The sequence below is a fragment of the Panicum virgatum genome, chromosome 8K, assembly GCF_016808335.1.
Source record: "Panicum virgatum strain AP13 chromosome 8K, P.virgatum_v5, whole genome shotgun sequence".
Classification (NCBI taxonomy): Eukaryota; Viridiplantae; Streptophyta; class Magnoliopsida; order Poales; family Poaceae; genus Panicum; species Panicum virgatum.
In genome coordinates, this window is record NC_053143.1 from 7715803 (window position 1) to 7731500 (window position 15698).

General features: G+C 47.0%; 1 protein-coding gene across 2 annotated transcripts; it reads right to left on the reverse strand.

Annotated features, from left to right (window-relative positions):
* Positions 1 to 7426: 7426 nt before the first annotated feature.
* On the reverse strand, positions 7427 to 14508 carry LOC120643792 (probable alkaline/neutral invertase F). Of its 2 annotated transcripts, none has more exons than XM_039920259.1 (5): positions 13803 to 14171; positions 12825 to 13256; positions 11783 to 12341; positions 7734 to 8036; positions 7427 to 7678 (listed from the first exon to the last, which is right to left on the reverse strand). In XM_039920259.1, the coding sequence occupies exons 1-4, from the start codon at positions 14169 to 14171 to the stop codon at positions 7741 to 7743; spliced, it is 1656 nt and encodes a 551-aa protein (XP_039776193.1). In that variant the 3' UTR covers positions 7427 to 7678; positions 7734 to 7740. The 2 variants fall into 2 exon arrangements, with proteins under 2 accessions (XP_039776193.1, XP_039776194.1); XM_039920260.1 differs by lacking the exon at positions 7427 to 7678 and adding an exon at positions 14299 to 14508 and having other exon boundaries at positions 7741 to 8036; positions 13803 to 14213.
* Positions 14509 to 15698: the final 1190 nt, after the last annotated feature.

The window sequence follows — 15698 nt, forward strand, 5'->3', positions numbered from 1 at the left end:
AAAATCAGCATGATTTAAAGATTAAAGTTGTCAAATCTGACCGTGGAGGGGAATACTACGGTCGTCATACCCCATATGGCCAAGTTCCAGGACCTTTTACAAAGTTCCTCATGGAACAAGGCATAGTTGCCAAGTATTCAATGCCGAGCGAACCTCAGCAGAACGGGGTGGCTGAAAGACGCAACCGTACCCTGATGGATATGGTGCGAAGTATGATCAGCTATTCTACGTTGCCAGTGAGCTTATTGATGGAGGCTTTGAAAACCACCATTCACATTCTCAACAGAGTGCCCAATAAATCGGTACCAAAGACACCATATGAGTTGTGGACAGGAAGAGTACCCTCATTGTATCACCTGCAGGTGTGGGGGAGTCCCGCTGAGGCAAAAATATTCAACCCGACCATTGTGAAATTAGATCCCAAAATAGTAACTTGCCATTTTGTTGGCTATCCAAAAAAGTCAAAGGGTTTTCGTTTCTACTGCCCAGATAGATTCACAAAGTTTGTAGAAACGAGACACGCTGTCTTCCTTGAAGAAGAAATATTTCGGGGAAGTGTGACAGTTCGGAAGATTGATCTTGAGGAGAAGCGGGTATACGCACCCAATCCCGTGATTCAAGAACCTTTCTTCTCACTGCCCACTGAAGCTGCACCGCCAGTGTAAGACACTACAATGCCAGCACCTGTAGTAGTTCCTCCTGTGGCAACAATGAATGAAAATGTGGAACCTGTTCATCGGGATCCTGAAGAACCTGTTGTCACACATGAGGGGGAGCAATAGCAGCCCCAAATAGATGAAGTGCCACTGGCTCAGGCCTCTGGAAGATCTCAAAGAAGGAAGTTTGCTATTCCTGACTATTATAAAGTCTATAATAGCGAAGAAATTCAAATGGAGGATGATCCCACCTCATTTGAAGAAGCCATGAGAAGTGAACATTCATCCAAATGGCTCGAAGCCATGGAAGATGAAATGAGATCAATGAGTACCAACGGAGTTTGGGACTTAGAGACAATTCCTAAAGGAGCCAAGACAGTAGGCTGTAAATGGGTCTACAAAACTAAATATGACTCCCAAGGAGTAACACCCTATTTTCGAGCCTTTTAAAATTTTGCGAAATAAAATTTTGAAGTTTCAAAATGCATTCAAAATTTGCTTAAACCCTTTAGTAGTTTAAAATTTTCTTTCGAAATAAAATCATTTCAAAAATGTTTCAAAAAGTTTTTGAGTGCCATTTAGGTTGTTGAGGTTCTAAATAAAATTTGTTGTGCATGTGTGTGCCCTAAACATTTCAAATACCATTCAAATTCAAATTCAAACTCTATTTGAAAATGTTTAAACCTTAAAATCTAAACGGGCCGCCCCTTACCCCTTTCCCCGTGGCCGCTTCCCCGGCCTGACCCACCTCTCCTCACCTCCCCCCCTAGGCCGCCGCCGCGCCGCGCCGGCCCAACTCCCACGCGCGCGCGCCCGCGCCGGCCCGCGCGACCGAGCCACCTCCGCCGCTCCTCCTTTCTGCTTTCGCCCGCGCGCTTGCGCCCCCACGCCCCGGCACCGACGTCGTCTTCCTCCTCCCCTTCTTCTTCCTCCAGCGCCCGGCTCCTACACCCGCCCCGGCCACGTGTTCGGCAAGCCCGAGCTCGATCCCGCCCCTGCCTCGCCCGGCCCCCACTCCTCACCCCCGGTCCCTACCCCGCTCGGACCGCGCGCCCCCTCTCCCTCTCTGCTCCGCGCCCGGCCCCTACCGCCACCGCCATTGACGGCCAACGAAGCTTCCCGAGCTTCCCTGCTCGAACCGCCTCTCCTCGGCCTATAAATAAGACATCGGCATCCCTAAGCTCCGTTTCGCCACGACTAAGCTACTCCAATGCCCTCCACCGAGCCCAATCGCGCGCGCCACCGCCCGCCCGCTCTCCGGCCGCCTCTGCGCCACCGCGCGATTAGCCGCCGCCGACCCTGCATTGCCCAATCCAACACCCAGGTGAGCTTCGCCGCGACCCGCTCTTGCTTCTAGGCTAGACCCAGAGCCAGCTAAGGCCCTACCCAGGTCGGAACACCGGCGCCGGCATGACATCGCCGCGCGCAGTCGAGGTCTTGCCATGGCGAGCTCACTGCTGCGCAACAGAACCCCGCGCAAGCCTTGCCCGAGCCTACTGCTGTCCCGCGCGAACTCCCTGACCCCTTAAACCCCGGTACCGAGCCCCGACGTGCCCCGAACGGCTTACGCCAGCGAGCCTCTCCGCGCAGAGCCGCCGCTCCCCTTGCCCGCACTACCCAGAGCCTCGTCGTGCCCCGCCCTTGGCCCAGGTAAATTACGCGTGTCGCGCTGAACCTCCCCGACATAAACCCGAGCCGTTTTGACCCCCGGAGCACCGTTTTCGGTGAACTCCGGCGAGCTCCGCCGCGAGCCGCCGCAGGACAAAGGTCCCGGCGACCGAGCGCCGCCGCCCCGCGCCCAGAACCGATCCCAGCCGTCCGATCTGAGATCAACGCACGAGATTAGAAGATACCGGTTCGCCCAGACATGTTTGCTAAAGAGCCCCTGAACTTTTAGAAATCAACCCGCAGTCCAACGTAGTTCAAAAACAATTAGGAATAAGTCCCTGACTTTACGGTTTAAACCCTGAAGTTTTAAAAAATAGAACCCGTCGTCCTTGGGCCGTTTCTTACAACCAGACCCCCGGAAGTTTAGTTTTTTTTTTATGTTTAGGTCCCTGGTTTTTGCATAAAGGCCCCTGGACCGAGGATATTCTATAGAATATTCCCTGGTTTCACAATTTCTAGGATTTAAAACTTTCCTAAGCCGTAACTTTCTCATTTTTCATCCAAATTCGATGATTGTTGTCCCTAAAATTTTCTAAAATCAAGATCTACGCAACCATACCAAATTCACATAAATCAAAGTTTATTTCCAAATGTTGTTTGCTTGATTGTTTGATCACGTTCATCCGAGCCGTTAGTTACGTTCAACGTACGTGTGTAGGCGACGCGTTCAACGATGACACCGAGGACCCGGACTACGTGGAAGAACCAGATGACGAGTTTGAAGGCAAGTCCTATCGCCCCTCCTTGATCATATTGAACCCAGAATTTTCCGCAAATATAAAATATGACCACCATTTAAATTGGATTTTTTTATTTCGTGCATGATGTGCCTTTTAGAATATTTTTCTCACGGTTAGGGTTTACCCATAACTTGTTGATTAAGCCATTCCTTGATCTTTGAGCACCCTGATCCCTTGATAACCATAGGTCAAAATTATTATTTCAAAATGCTTAGGCTAGAAGCTTCGTTATCGCAAAACTTTCAAAACAACATTTTCTCGTATGAGTTTATAAATGGTTTTAAAACTATTTTGAGCTGGGAAAGACATGGCTATGCACCTACTTTGTGCATATGCTATGGAGAGTCTGCCCTAGCATATAAGGATTGTCGTTGTGGTCATCACCTAGTATTTGTTTCGTGCAACCACATGTCCGACCTAAGACGGACTTGGTCACGAACCCATAGGCTTAAAGCCGCAATTCACCTGGAGGCAGGCTGCAATGGACACTAGGAGCGGACCTAGGACCTGTGTGGCGTACCAGAGTCTGGCCCGGCACGGGACCTGTGTGGCGTACCGTGTCATAAAATGAACTATATCCTTTAGATGTGTGCTATTGGGCCCCTGGTTGTTCCGTGGTGGTTGCGGGCTATATATCCTATGTGGGTGCGGGATCAAATTGTACTTGACGTAACTCAAGTACATCATGTGGATAAAGTGTACAAACTCTGCAGAGATTAAATCTATCTGGATAGCCGTGCCTGCGGTCTCTGGCATGCTATGGTGAAGTCACAATATTAGGTTTTCATGAGCTCCTGTGTGTGAATGTTGGTTGGTAAAGATTCCCGAACTCGGATACCGAGATATCGGGCAAAGCTGTGTTGTAATGCCATATTATGCCACTGTGCTATTAAGCACGGGAACTGGCGGGATTGAAGTATCTCCCCCAGGGCCAAACCCTACATAAAAGGATATACTCATTTCGTATCCCTTCTTTCCAAAGAGGTTTCACAAATCACTCACATGCATTAAAAATTAGCTTTTTCCGCAAAACTAAACCCAAGCCTTCCCTTGCCTTACCCCATGCATCAGCAGAAGACGCGGAAGGTGAATTCGATATAGACGAAGACGCTTAGATAGGGTTTCGTCTACACCCAAACTTTTGCTTGTGGTGTTGGGTGTTTGCGTAGAGCTTCCACTGTGTAATAAAAGTTCGCAGCCTACGAGCCGTTATGTAAGAACCTTATAAAGGTTTCTATAAGACTCTATTATATATTGTATGCGATGATAGGCTTTCTGTACCATTTCTGTGTATCTGTGCGTACCAGTTACTGATCCAGGGACTGGTACGGTAAGCACATTGGATCTTGGAAACGGGGTCCGACACAAGGGAATATAGATAAATTTAAAACATGACTCGTGGCAAAAGGCTTTACACAGAGAGAGGGGATTGATTACAATGAGATATTTTCTCCAGTCTCTTGTAAAGATTTCTTCAAAATTATAATGGCTCTTATGGCTCATTATGATTTAAAATTGCACCAGATGGATGTAAAGATAGCATTCCTAAATGGGATCTGGAGGAAAGTGTTTACATGGCACAGCCGAAAGGTTTTGTCGTGGAAGGAAAAAAAAGATGAGATGTCGTCTAAAGAAATCGAGTTATGGTTTAAAGCAAGCTTCAAGACAGTGGTACTTGAAGTTTGACAAGACGATTAAAGGTTTCGGGTTTAAAGAAAATGTGGAGGACAATTGTGTTTACGCAAAGTTCAAGAATGGGAAGTATATCTTCCTAATCCTGTATGTGGATGATATTTTGCTTGCGAGCGGTGATGTCAGTCTGCTACTGGAAACGAAAAGTTTCTTGTCCTCACATTTTGAGATGAAAGATCTTGGTAAAGAGATATTCATTTTGGGAATCGAGATTCATCGAGACAGATCTAAGGGGGTATTAGGACTATTGCAAAAGACATATATAGAAAAGGTCCTGAAGAAATACAGTATGTACAAATGCAGTCCCTCACTTGCTCCTATAGTTAAGGGCGACAGATATAGGGAATTTCAATGTCCCAAAAATCAATATGAAATTGATCAAATGAAAATGGTACCATATGCTTCAGCTGCCGGAAGCTTACAGTATGCATAAGTGTGCACGTGCCCTGACTTAGCTTTTGTTACCGGGTTGCTTGGCAGATTCCAGAGTAATCCAGGACCAGAACATTGGAAATTGGTAAAGAAAGTTCTGCGCTATTTGCAAGGAACAAAAGGCCTCATGTTGACATAAAAAAAACAGAATTTCTGTGTGTCGTGGGATACTCAGACTCCGACTATGCAGGAGATGACAAAATCCACGTCTGGATGTGTTCACCCTCGCGGGGGGAGCAATATCGTGGAAAAGTTACAAACAAACCGTCACTGTATCGTCCACAATGTATGCCGAGTTTGTTGCATGTTATGAGGCTACAGGGCAGGTGAACTAGCTTAAGAAGTTCATACCCGGTCTAAAAGTGGTTGACGACATCTCTAAACTAAAGTTGTACTGCGACAATGAGCCTGCAGTAACGTATGCACACGACAAGTCAAGTGGTGCTGCCAAACACATTGACATAAAATATTATGTTGTGAAAGATAAAGTCCGAGATCAAACTATAAGTCTCGAGCATATAAGCACAGTGAAAATGCTCGCGGATCCGCTAACGAAAGGCTTACCACCCAACGTATTCAAGGAACACGTAGCCGGCATGGGGTTAAGGGACAGCCTATGATCTCTGGACTATAATGGCCCAAAAGTTTAAAGAATCTGTTTCTGATTGGAGGCGTGTATTGTAGCTGTTAAGTCTATCGACAGTTGACCGTGATGATAAGGCATGCTCTATACACAAATCTATGATGAAGCGATAAAAGTAAAAGGAAAGGAAAAGTACAAAGTGAGATCAAGGAGGAGATTGTTGGGATGATCTCCCTCCACGCGGAGGCCCAACGGCCCCGTCGTGGGCTTGATCCACGCGCCCTAATCGGGGGCGCCCCAACCCTACATGGTTGGTGGGGCCCGTCGCGCTGCGCATATAAATAGGTGAGGCCGGGGCGGCTCACAGCACCAGGTTCGCCGCGCCGCCGCCACAAACCCACCTAACAGACCCAAACCCGATCAAGGGGAGCGCAGTAAGCGGCGGGAAGCCTCGCCGACGCCACCACGACTTCGCCTCTCAACGCCGCCGTCCCAGGGCAGTGCCGTTGGTGGCCCGATGGCTACCGGCATCTGCGTCGACTCTCTGCGCCGACCACGCCACCGCTCCCAGCACCCATGGCCTCTGTGTCGACTCCGGCTATCCCAGAAGGTATGTGTCTGCCTACCCCTCTCTCTCTCTGGCATGAACTCATCTACCCGAGTAGATAGAAGGAGAAGAGAAGATCAAACCCGATCTAGTTTGACCAGTAGCGATCCTAGAGCTTAACAGGAATAGCTCGAATTTGAGAAATTTTGATAAAGAAATCCCAGTGCCGTAGTGCTGATTATAGCATTGGAGTTTCGCCGGTACTTTGGTTGTCCGTTGACAGTGTAGGCATAGCTGATTAGCACTTAAGTTTGAGTCGGGAAGTCCGGTATCTGAATAAGCCATTCTTCAGTTTGTCAGCTATTCAGTTTCGTCAGAAACCAGCACAGCAAACCGGTGCAGCAGAGTACCGCTTCATCAAGTCATCTGGAGCGTCCATCTGGCATCTAACGATTATGTTTAATCATATATCCATCCGTGAATTTCTCTTTGTTTTCTCGTGAATTCTGCTGCCGCTTACTCGAAGATTTGCTCTGTGTTCTTGATTTTTTGCCGTACAAGTTTTCCCCTTTCTTTGTTCATCGCACTCGTCGCCGGAAGCGTCGCCCAACCAGCTGTAGTAGAAGGCTAGAAGCTGGAGCTCACCGGCGGCGCTGTCAGGAGGCCGGAGACACTGTGAGGCGTAGGCCCGTGGATGTGCAGGCGGCAACCAAGGTCGTGGTTTCGGTGACGCTGGAGCTCGGTGATGAGTAGGCCTCTGTTTATTGACCAATGACCAATGATGGTGGCGCCACCTGTGCCCTTTCTCCCATTGTTTTTTCATTTCATTTTAATTTATTTTATTTAAAAGGATATTTTATTAGTTAATTAAACATGTTGCGATGTTTCAATAAAATCTCATTGTGGTTCTTCGAGAAACAAAATTCCTTTGATTGCAATTCAAAAATACAGTGATCATAAAACGGACACTGCTTGTCTATTTTGATTCTTGACATTCTGGACGAATTTGATATTAAACTGTTGACAAATTTCTAAAACATTGAAACCTTATACATTGGGATGTCCCCACCCCTGGATACGAACCCTGCACAAACACAGAGAAGAAACATTTGCATAAACAGCTATTTCTCATTCCAAAATCAAAGTTTAAACTGAACAGAAGCCTTGGTATTGTTTCCAAAGAAACCCAAAATGAGTGGCAAAATCTTGTGTAACTCCTATGATCCTCTGTGGTATACACTTCTGTCCTAACTGACAGTGCTCAACTGATCAAAGTTGAACCTTTTGTAGTCTGAACAAATCACAAATCATCTGTGTAGCTTTGGACTCAGATTTTTTTTTTCCTTCAGAAACAGCTAACCCAACTTGCTTTGGAAAAAAGGCTATATTGTTGTTGTTGTTCAGAAACAGCTAACCAAGCATTCAGGCATTCCATGATGCTGACCGCCGCATTGTCGGCTTCACAGGTCTGTCCTCCTCCATGGAGATCATCATGAGCGTTGATGGGTCCTCCAGCATCATGCGGGCGACGAGGTAACCGGCAATGGACCAGGTTTGGAACTTCCTGGCCTGCTTACCAACGAATCTTCCCAGCTTGCCATCATAGTACTCAGGCCAGCCGTCCTTGAGCAGCCTCGACTCAGCAAGCTCTATCGCACGTTTTGCCATCTGTGGCCGACCAGTCTTGATGCAGGCAGCTGTCAGCAGCCACAGAAGAACTGCAGATAAAAAAAATAGTGAGAATGAAAAACTTACAGGCTTTGAAGAAATCAGAAGCTCAGAGTTTGCCTCTAGAATACATCAGGAAGCAGTGAAGCACTGTTTCTACTCTGCTCATGCCATGGTAAGCATATGAAGAGAAAATGGAAAATATTCAGAAGACCTAGCTAACAAGTGCCTTTTTATAGAAGTAGCATGAAAAGTACTGCATGTTATCAAAGATTGTTAGACCAAACATTTTTTTTATATTGAGTGCATACACAAGTTCATTATGTCATCAGTTTCAGAACAGATTTTAGTTAATACCCTTTTTACAGTTTTATGATGAATGAACTTGCAATCTTCATTGCAACAACAACAACATAGCCTTTTTCCCAAGCAAGTTGGGGTAGGCTAGAGATGAAACCCGAAAGAAATAAGTTCAAGGTTCAGGCACATTGATAGCTAGTCTCCAAGCGCTTTTATCCAAAGCTATCTCTTTAGAAATATTCCAATCCTTAAGGTCTCTCTTAACCGACTCATCCCACGTCAGTTTAGTTCTACCTCTACCCCTCTTTAGATTATCGACCCGCTCAAGAACCCCATTACGCACCGGCGCCTCAGGAGGCCTTCGTTGGACATGTCCAAACCATCTCAGCCGCTGCTGGGTAAGTTTCTCCTCAGTTGGTGCCACCCTGACCCTATCCCGAATAACTTCGTTCCGGACTCTATCCCTCCTTGTGTGGCCGCAAAACCACCGCAACATCCGCATCTCTGCTACACTCAGTTGCTGGACATGTCGCCTTTTTGTAGGCCAACATTCAGCACCGTATAACATCGCCGGACGAATTACTGTCCTATAGAATTTGCCTTTTAGCTTTTGTGGCACCCTCTTGTCACAAAGGATGCCAGAAGCTTGCCGCCATTTCAACCAGCCAGCTAAAATTCTATGCCTAACATCTTCATCAATGTCGCCATCCTTTTGTAGCACCGATCCTAAATACCGAAAAGTATCCTTCTGGACCACCACTTACCCATCTAGACTAACGTCTCCCCCCCTCATGCCTAGTCGCGCTGAAATCGCACATCACGTACTCGGTCTTGGTCCTACTAAGTCTGAACCCTTTCGACTCTAACGTGCGTCTCCACAGCTCTAACTTCCTATTAACCCCTGCCCTACTCTCGTCAACTAGCACCACATCATCAGCAAAGAGCATACACCAAGGGATCTCACCTTGTATATCCCTTGTGACCTCATCTATCACTAAAACAAATAAATAAGGGCTCAATGCTGACCCTTGGTGTAGGCCTATGTTAATAGGAAAGTCAGTGGTGTTGCCATCACATGTCCGGACAAACGTCGTCGCATCCTTGTACATATCCTTAATGAGGGTAATGTACTTAGTTGGGACTTTGTGCTTCTCCAAGACCCACCACATGATATTTCTCGGTACTTTGTCATATGCCTTCTCAAGATCAATGAAGACCATGTGCAAGTCCTTCTTCTGCTCCCTATATCTCTCCATCAATTGTCGTATTAAGAAAATCGCCTCCATGGTTGACCTTCCAGGCATGAACCCAAATTGGTTTTGGGTCACACTTGTCACTCTTCTTAGGCGATGCTCGATAACCCTCTCCCAAAGCTTCATCGTATGGCTCATCAGCTTAATCCCACGGTAGTTAGTACAACTTTGAACATCGCCCTTATTTTTGAAGATATGTACTAATATACTTCTCCATTCTTCCGGCATCTTGTTTGACCGAAAAATAAGATTAAAAAGCTTAGTTAGCCATACTATTGCTCTATCTCCTAGTCATCTCCACATCTCAATGGGGATACCATCAGGGCCCATCGCTTTACCTCCCTTCATCCTCTTCAAAGCCTCCCCGATCTCTACCTCCTAAATTCTCCTCACAAAACGTCTATTGGTGTCGTCAAAAGAGTCATCTAACTCAAGGGTAGGGCTCTCACTCTTCCCATTAAACAACTTGTCGAAGTACTCTCTCCATCTATCCATGATCTCCTCATCCTTCACTAACAGTCGATCTGTCCCATCCTTAATGCATTTGATTTGATTGATGTCCCTTGTCTTCCGCTCGCGGATCCTAGCCATCCTATAAATGTCATTCTCCCCTTCTTTCGTGCCTAGCCGCTGATACAGGTCATCATACGCCTTACCATTTGCTACACTCACAGCTCGCTTTGCAACCCTCTTCGCTAATTTATAGCCCTCGATGTTGGCTGCACTCTTGTCAAGGTGGAGGTGCTTGAAACACTACTTCTTCTCCTTAATAGCCCTTTGCACCTTGTCGTTCCCCCACCAGGTGTCTTTCCCCTCCTGTTTGCCTCCCCTACTCACGCCAAACACCTCTGAGGCTACCTTCCGAACACATGTTGACATCTTTAGCCACATGTCATCTGCGTCTTCTTCTTCTTCCCAAGGCCCCTCACCTAGCATCCTTTCCTTAAACGCTTGTGCCGCTTCCCCTCTAAGCTTCCACCACTTTGTTCTCGCAATCTTGGCACGTTTGTCCCGGTGGACACGTACCCGAAGACGAAAGTCCGCCACCACAAGCTTGTGTTGAGGGACAACACACTCCCCAGGTATCACCTTACAATCTAAGCAATCACGTCTATCCTCCCTCCTAGCAAGGATAAAGTCGATCTGGCTCGAGTGTTGTCCACTACGAAACGTCACAAAATGGGATTCCCTCTTCTTAAACACAGTATCCGCTATCAACAAGTCGTAGGCTAACGGAAAGTTCAACACATCCTCCCCCTCTTGACTCCTGCTACCATACCCAAAACCCCCGTGCACTCGCTCGAACCCTACATTAGTCGCACCCACATGGCCGTTGAGATCTCCTATGAAGAGTTTCTTGCTGGTAGGCACGGTACTAACCATGCTATCTAGATCTTCCCAAAACTGCATCTTAGTGCTCTCACTAAGGCTTACCTGAAGGGCATAGGCACTGATCACATTCAAAACCAAATCTCCAACTACCAACCGGATTAGGATAGACCGGTCGCCTTGCCTTCTAACCTCTACGACTCCATCCTTAAGGCTCTTATCAATCAAGATGCCTACACCATTCCTACCTGGAGTTGCTCCCGTGTACCAAAACTTGAAGCCAGTATCATCAACCTCCTTCGCCTTCTGGCCCTTCCATTTAGTCTCCTGAACGCATAGAATATTTACACGCCTCCTAATTGCTGCATCAACTAACTCTCGCAACTTACCCGTTAGGGACCCTACGTTCCAGCTACCTATACGAATCCTAGTTGGCTCGGCTAGCTTCCTTACCCTTCGCACCCGTCAAGGGAAGTGCGAAGACCCTTGCTCATTTTTCACTACACCCGGACGTAGATGTAGCGCGTCATTCAGGTGACGACCCGACCCTTGCTCACTTATCATCGTACCCAAGTCACGATACGACGCGCCCTTGGGGGGATGGCAACCCGGCCCTTGCCCATTTATCACCACACCCGGGTTCCGATGTAGCGCGTCGCTAAGAGGGTTACGCCTCAACGAGTTTCTTGTGGATTTCAAATCCATTAGAGTGGCTATTTTTTATGCTGGTTTGCCAAAACCTAACGCAACCCTGCTCCTTTACCCGGACTTGCAATCTTCATTCTGGAACAATAATTAATACATGCCTGCGGCTTGCCTAATCACTAATGAAACACGTGATACAGAAATGACTGCTATTTTTTCAAGAATTAACCCAAACATCACAAAACACACAATGCAAATAGAGGCAATACCTGGCCATGATCCTCCATTGTGGTAACTCCACCGGGTGTTCTTGGGGTCACATCCAGTGATAATTCTCCACTCATGATTCTCGATAGCAGGATAGCATATCTTCAGAGGCATCTCACCAACTAGCTCATCCCACCGCTCCTCGATCAGATCCATTATAGCAACTGATTGTTCTGGAGTAGCTAGAGATGATACGATTGCAATGCAATTTCCAAGGGCAAACCACCTGAAGTCCATCATAGCAGGGCTGACGTTGCCAAGAAAGTAGCCTCCTCGGCATGGCATGAAATCAAACACCCAATCAGGAATTGAATCCGGTATGACATTAAACTTGTTCACAGCAGTGTGGGAATACTCTTCTGTTTTGTATCTGTATATGTTATTCAGTTGGTGAAAATCTAGCCAGAAATAATTCCTCATGTGGTAGGTTAGTGCATGTAGCCGTTGTCCTATCTTCTCTATGAATTCCTTCCCTTCACCCTCTGGCTTGAGCATTTGGAGAGCACATCTTAATGCCATATAAAATAGAGCTTGGATCTCAATTGGATAACCATATATACCCTGAAAAATGTAGTAATCACAATCATGTGCTGATGGGCATCTTCATTTCCAACTAAAATGTAATTCAAAAGTAGAACAAACAACAACAGAACTTGTAGGGTTGTACTAGAGATTGCCCTTTTTGCCAGTATTATCTGCTTCTACTTCTGCAAGGACTATGCACATTCTTGCCCCACTGTAAGGCTGTACAATATTGCCTTTCAAATTTGGTTGCATGTAGTATGAAAATACGTGCAGCTACCATAAAAACTTGAAAATTAGAAAGTTCTCAAAAATTAGGATCTATAGCCACTGTCACCCCATCAGCATTTGTTGACCATCTGAGGCCATCCCTCTAAATTTTGTTCAAAGAAACAGGAAATGATCCTTTGATTACAGAAGAACATGCAGAACCCAACAATCCCATTGCCACCTCAACTGATAAGGACTGATTCTATTGACATGCATCTAAATATGAATTAGATCAAGGTGAAATGATCCTACCATTCGACGATCAATCATTGAGCAGCCATCCGTGCAAAGCAGAGTTGGGAATGTATCAAATCCTTCGGATAAGCAGAGATTCAATATCAACCTCATGCACTTCTGGCAGTCAGGTGATTCTGCCAAACTAACATCTCCAGTGTACTTTGTATATGCCCGGAGGAGAATAATCCACCAAAATCCTGAGTCAACTGGTGCCACCCTGCCGATTGCACTCTCACCAAAATCAGCAACTAAGGTTTCAGTGTTTCTGTTTTTATTCCGGTCCACCTTGAAACTTGCAGGCATCGCTCCAGCACCAAGCTTGAACCGGTCTACCATTTTTTCTGAGCTCTGAAGGTGAAGAGTTTTCAAGAGGAAATTCTTCACTATATCAGTCTCATTGTTCATTAGAAAAGCCAATGCACTGGGAACGAAATCTCTCACGAAAACCTGCAATAGCAAGGGAAAAATCAGCACAGCATCATCAGATATTAAATCTTTAAAGGAAACAACCAAAAACTGAAATACAAGAAAATTCCAGCTACAAAGCAACCAAAGATCCTAAATTGCTTACTTCTCATATCCCACAATGATAGATAACAAAAGGCCAATTTATCAATTAATAATCTCAGAAAATGCAGAACTAAAGTCAAAATCTTGTTGCATCTACAAGTCATGACAGTGACAGAATGAAACGGGAGTGCGTGACAAACAATGTGCAACCTACATGAGTACATGACAGATTCATCGCATATTACTACACAAGTGTTACAAAATAGGCTGAAAAATAAAGGCATGGCAGTACGAAGTTAAAGGTCAACTGATCAAAGTAAAGGTAGCAATGTCTTGAGACCCAATGAGCGAAACAGCTAACTAGGCAAGCGGACACATTCTGGAGTACTGGTTGATTTCTAACGCGATGTCTGTCCAAAGAACAGAAACCAGAATGCTAAAAAAAAAAAAGATTCCTCTGCTTTCGCAAAACTTGATTTTTACCTGATCATAATTGAGCACTTCCTCGGACGCGTGATCCAAGGCGGCAATCGTCCCGACCGGCTGTCCGCGGAAGTAGACGACCGACTTCCTGAGCGCCTCCCATGCCTCGTTGACGAGCGGGTGCGGGCCGCCGCCGAAGTGCGTGGCCACGGAGAAGGGCGAGTCGAATCCCCCCGAGGGGAAGGCCGGCGACTGCAGCACGCTGTCGAAGCCGTCGTTCTGGCGGTGGGAGAGCTCGCTCCATGACTGCTCGTCGAAGGAGCGCTTCCGCTCCAGCGCGAACCGCGGCTTGTCGATGATCAGCCGCGACAGGTCCAGGTTGATCTCCGCCTCCGAGGCCAGCGACACGTGCGACGACACGCGCTTCATGGTTCCCCGCCGCCGTGCCTCCTGATCGATCGGGATCCCGCGCTGAGGAGGGGGAGGGGGAAAAAAACTTGCATCAGCTCAGGATTCGCGGCAGACAGGACAATGGGGGAAGGCCCGTCGGCATTACCGGTGGGAGGAGAGCCCGAGGGGGTCCTCGGTGCGCGCCGGTGGAGGGGAGGGCGGCCGCCGGAGACGGGGGATGGGGCGGGTGGATCTGGATCGAGAGGTGAGCGCGGCGCGCAGGGGTGGTGATGGTGGTGTGGTGTGGTGCGCGGTGGACAGCCTCCAAAAATTGGGGGAGGAAGAAATTGCTTGCCTACCCGTCGCCGCTCAACGAACGAGATGGGCTTCGGGCCAGGCCTTAAAAAGACCAAGGAAAAAATATTTCTTGCCTTATTTAAATGTACACAAACATAACCTAAAAGAAAAAGTGCACAAACAGATGCCAAAAGACTTTTAGGAGATGGAGCAGCCACCATGAGGATCTTCTCAAACTTTTGGGAACTCAAAACAGTTCTGATGAGGTTTCAGTTTTGATGAAGTTTGATGCAGGTTTTACGCGGATTCCGCACATTTTCGGAGTTTCGGAGCGAGTGTTAGCTCTTTTCTCGACCAATTTAAAAAACAAAACTCATGTTTCGGAGGATCTCACAAGTACATGTAAATCACTATCCGTGCATTTACATTTTTTTAACCGTACTAGATGTTCTTGAAATTGGAGCTACAATCTGAACAAAGAAATGTTTATGATCTATAGGAAAGATATCACCTTTAGATATAACCAATATGATCCTATCCATCACCACGGTAAGTGGATTTCCCATCACCAATATACTTGTATATGGATTTCCTCTCCTAATACTGCTTTACTCTTGGCAATCAAAAGCAGGATTATGATTACCCGCCCAAAAGAGGTAGGATTATGCTCAGGATAGGATTAAGATAAGACGAAAGGGTTATCAGTCTTGCTTTGGAATGTTTTCAGAAGGATCTCATCATAAAAAGAACGATGTTTTCAGAAGGAAATTTCCTTGAAATGGGGCGTTTCTTAGTCGCCGGCGGGCGGCTTTCGTGGGCGGGGGAGCAGCCGGCGGACGGAGTCTGACCACGATCCGACGTGGCACGAACGGGCCATATGCTGCTAGTCCTCCCCAGGGTTAACCATTTTCGTTTTTCGATGAAATCCCGGTAGTTGCCGGAAACGAAATTTCGGCCGAAATTTCGTCGAATTTCGCTATTTCCGAACGGAGAGGGAATTTGAATTCAAACACTACTACAGAAAGTGCATATAGTCCCGGTTGGTAAGGGGCTTTTGTCCCGGTTTTTTAACCGGGACTGCTCGTCTGAGATAAATGTGTCCGACATTTTATCCAGACGGCTATAGAACCGAGACAAATGTAATTTTTCACAATAAAAAAAATCAGCCTCCATCAACGAGCCCGTACGCGCCGCCGCTCGCCGGGTCTGGCCGCGCCGCCGCTCGCCGGGTCTGGCCGCGCCGCCCACCGGAGTTTGGCCAGCCCGTCC

What these genes read in the sequence shown, in the direction of transcription:
- LOC120643792 (XM_039920259.1), bottom strand. Translation starts at nt 14,171, where the DNA reads ATGAAGCGCGTGTCGTCGCACGTGTCGCTGGCCTCGGAGGCGGAGATC. An exon ending in CAATGATTGATCGTCGAATG is followed by an intron (nt 12,342 to 12,824) that starts GTAGGATCATTT and finishes TACATTTTTCAG; the next exon opens with GGTATATATGGTTATCCAAT. An exon ending in CAATGGAGGATCATGGCCAG is followed by an intron (nt 8,037 to 11,782) that starts GTATTGCCTCTA and finishes TTTTATCTGCAG; the next exon opens with TTCTTCTGTGGCTGCTGACA.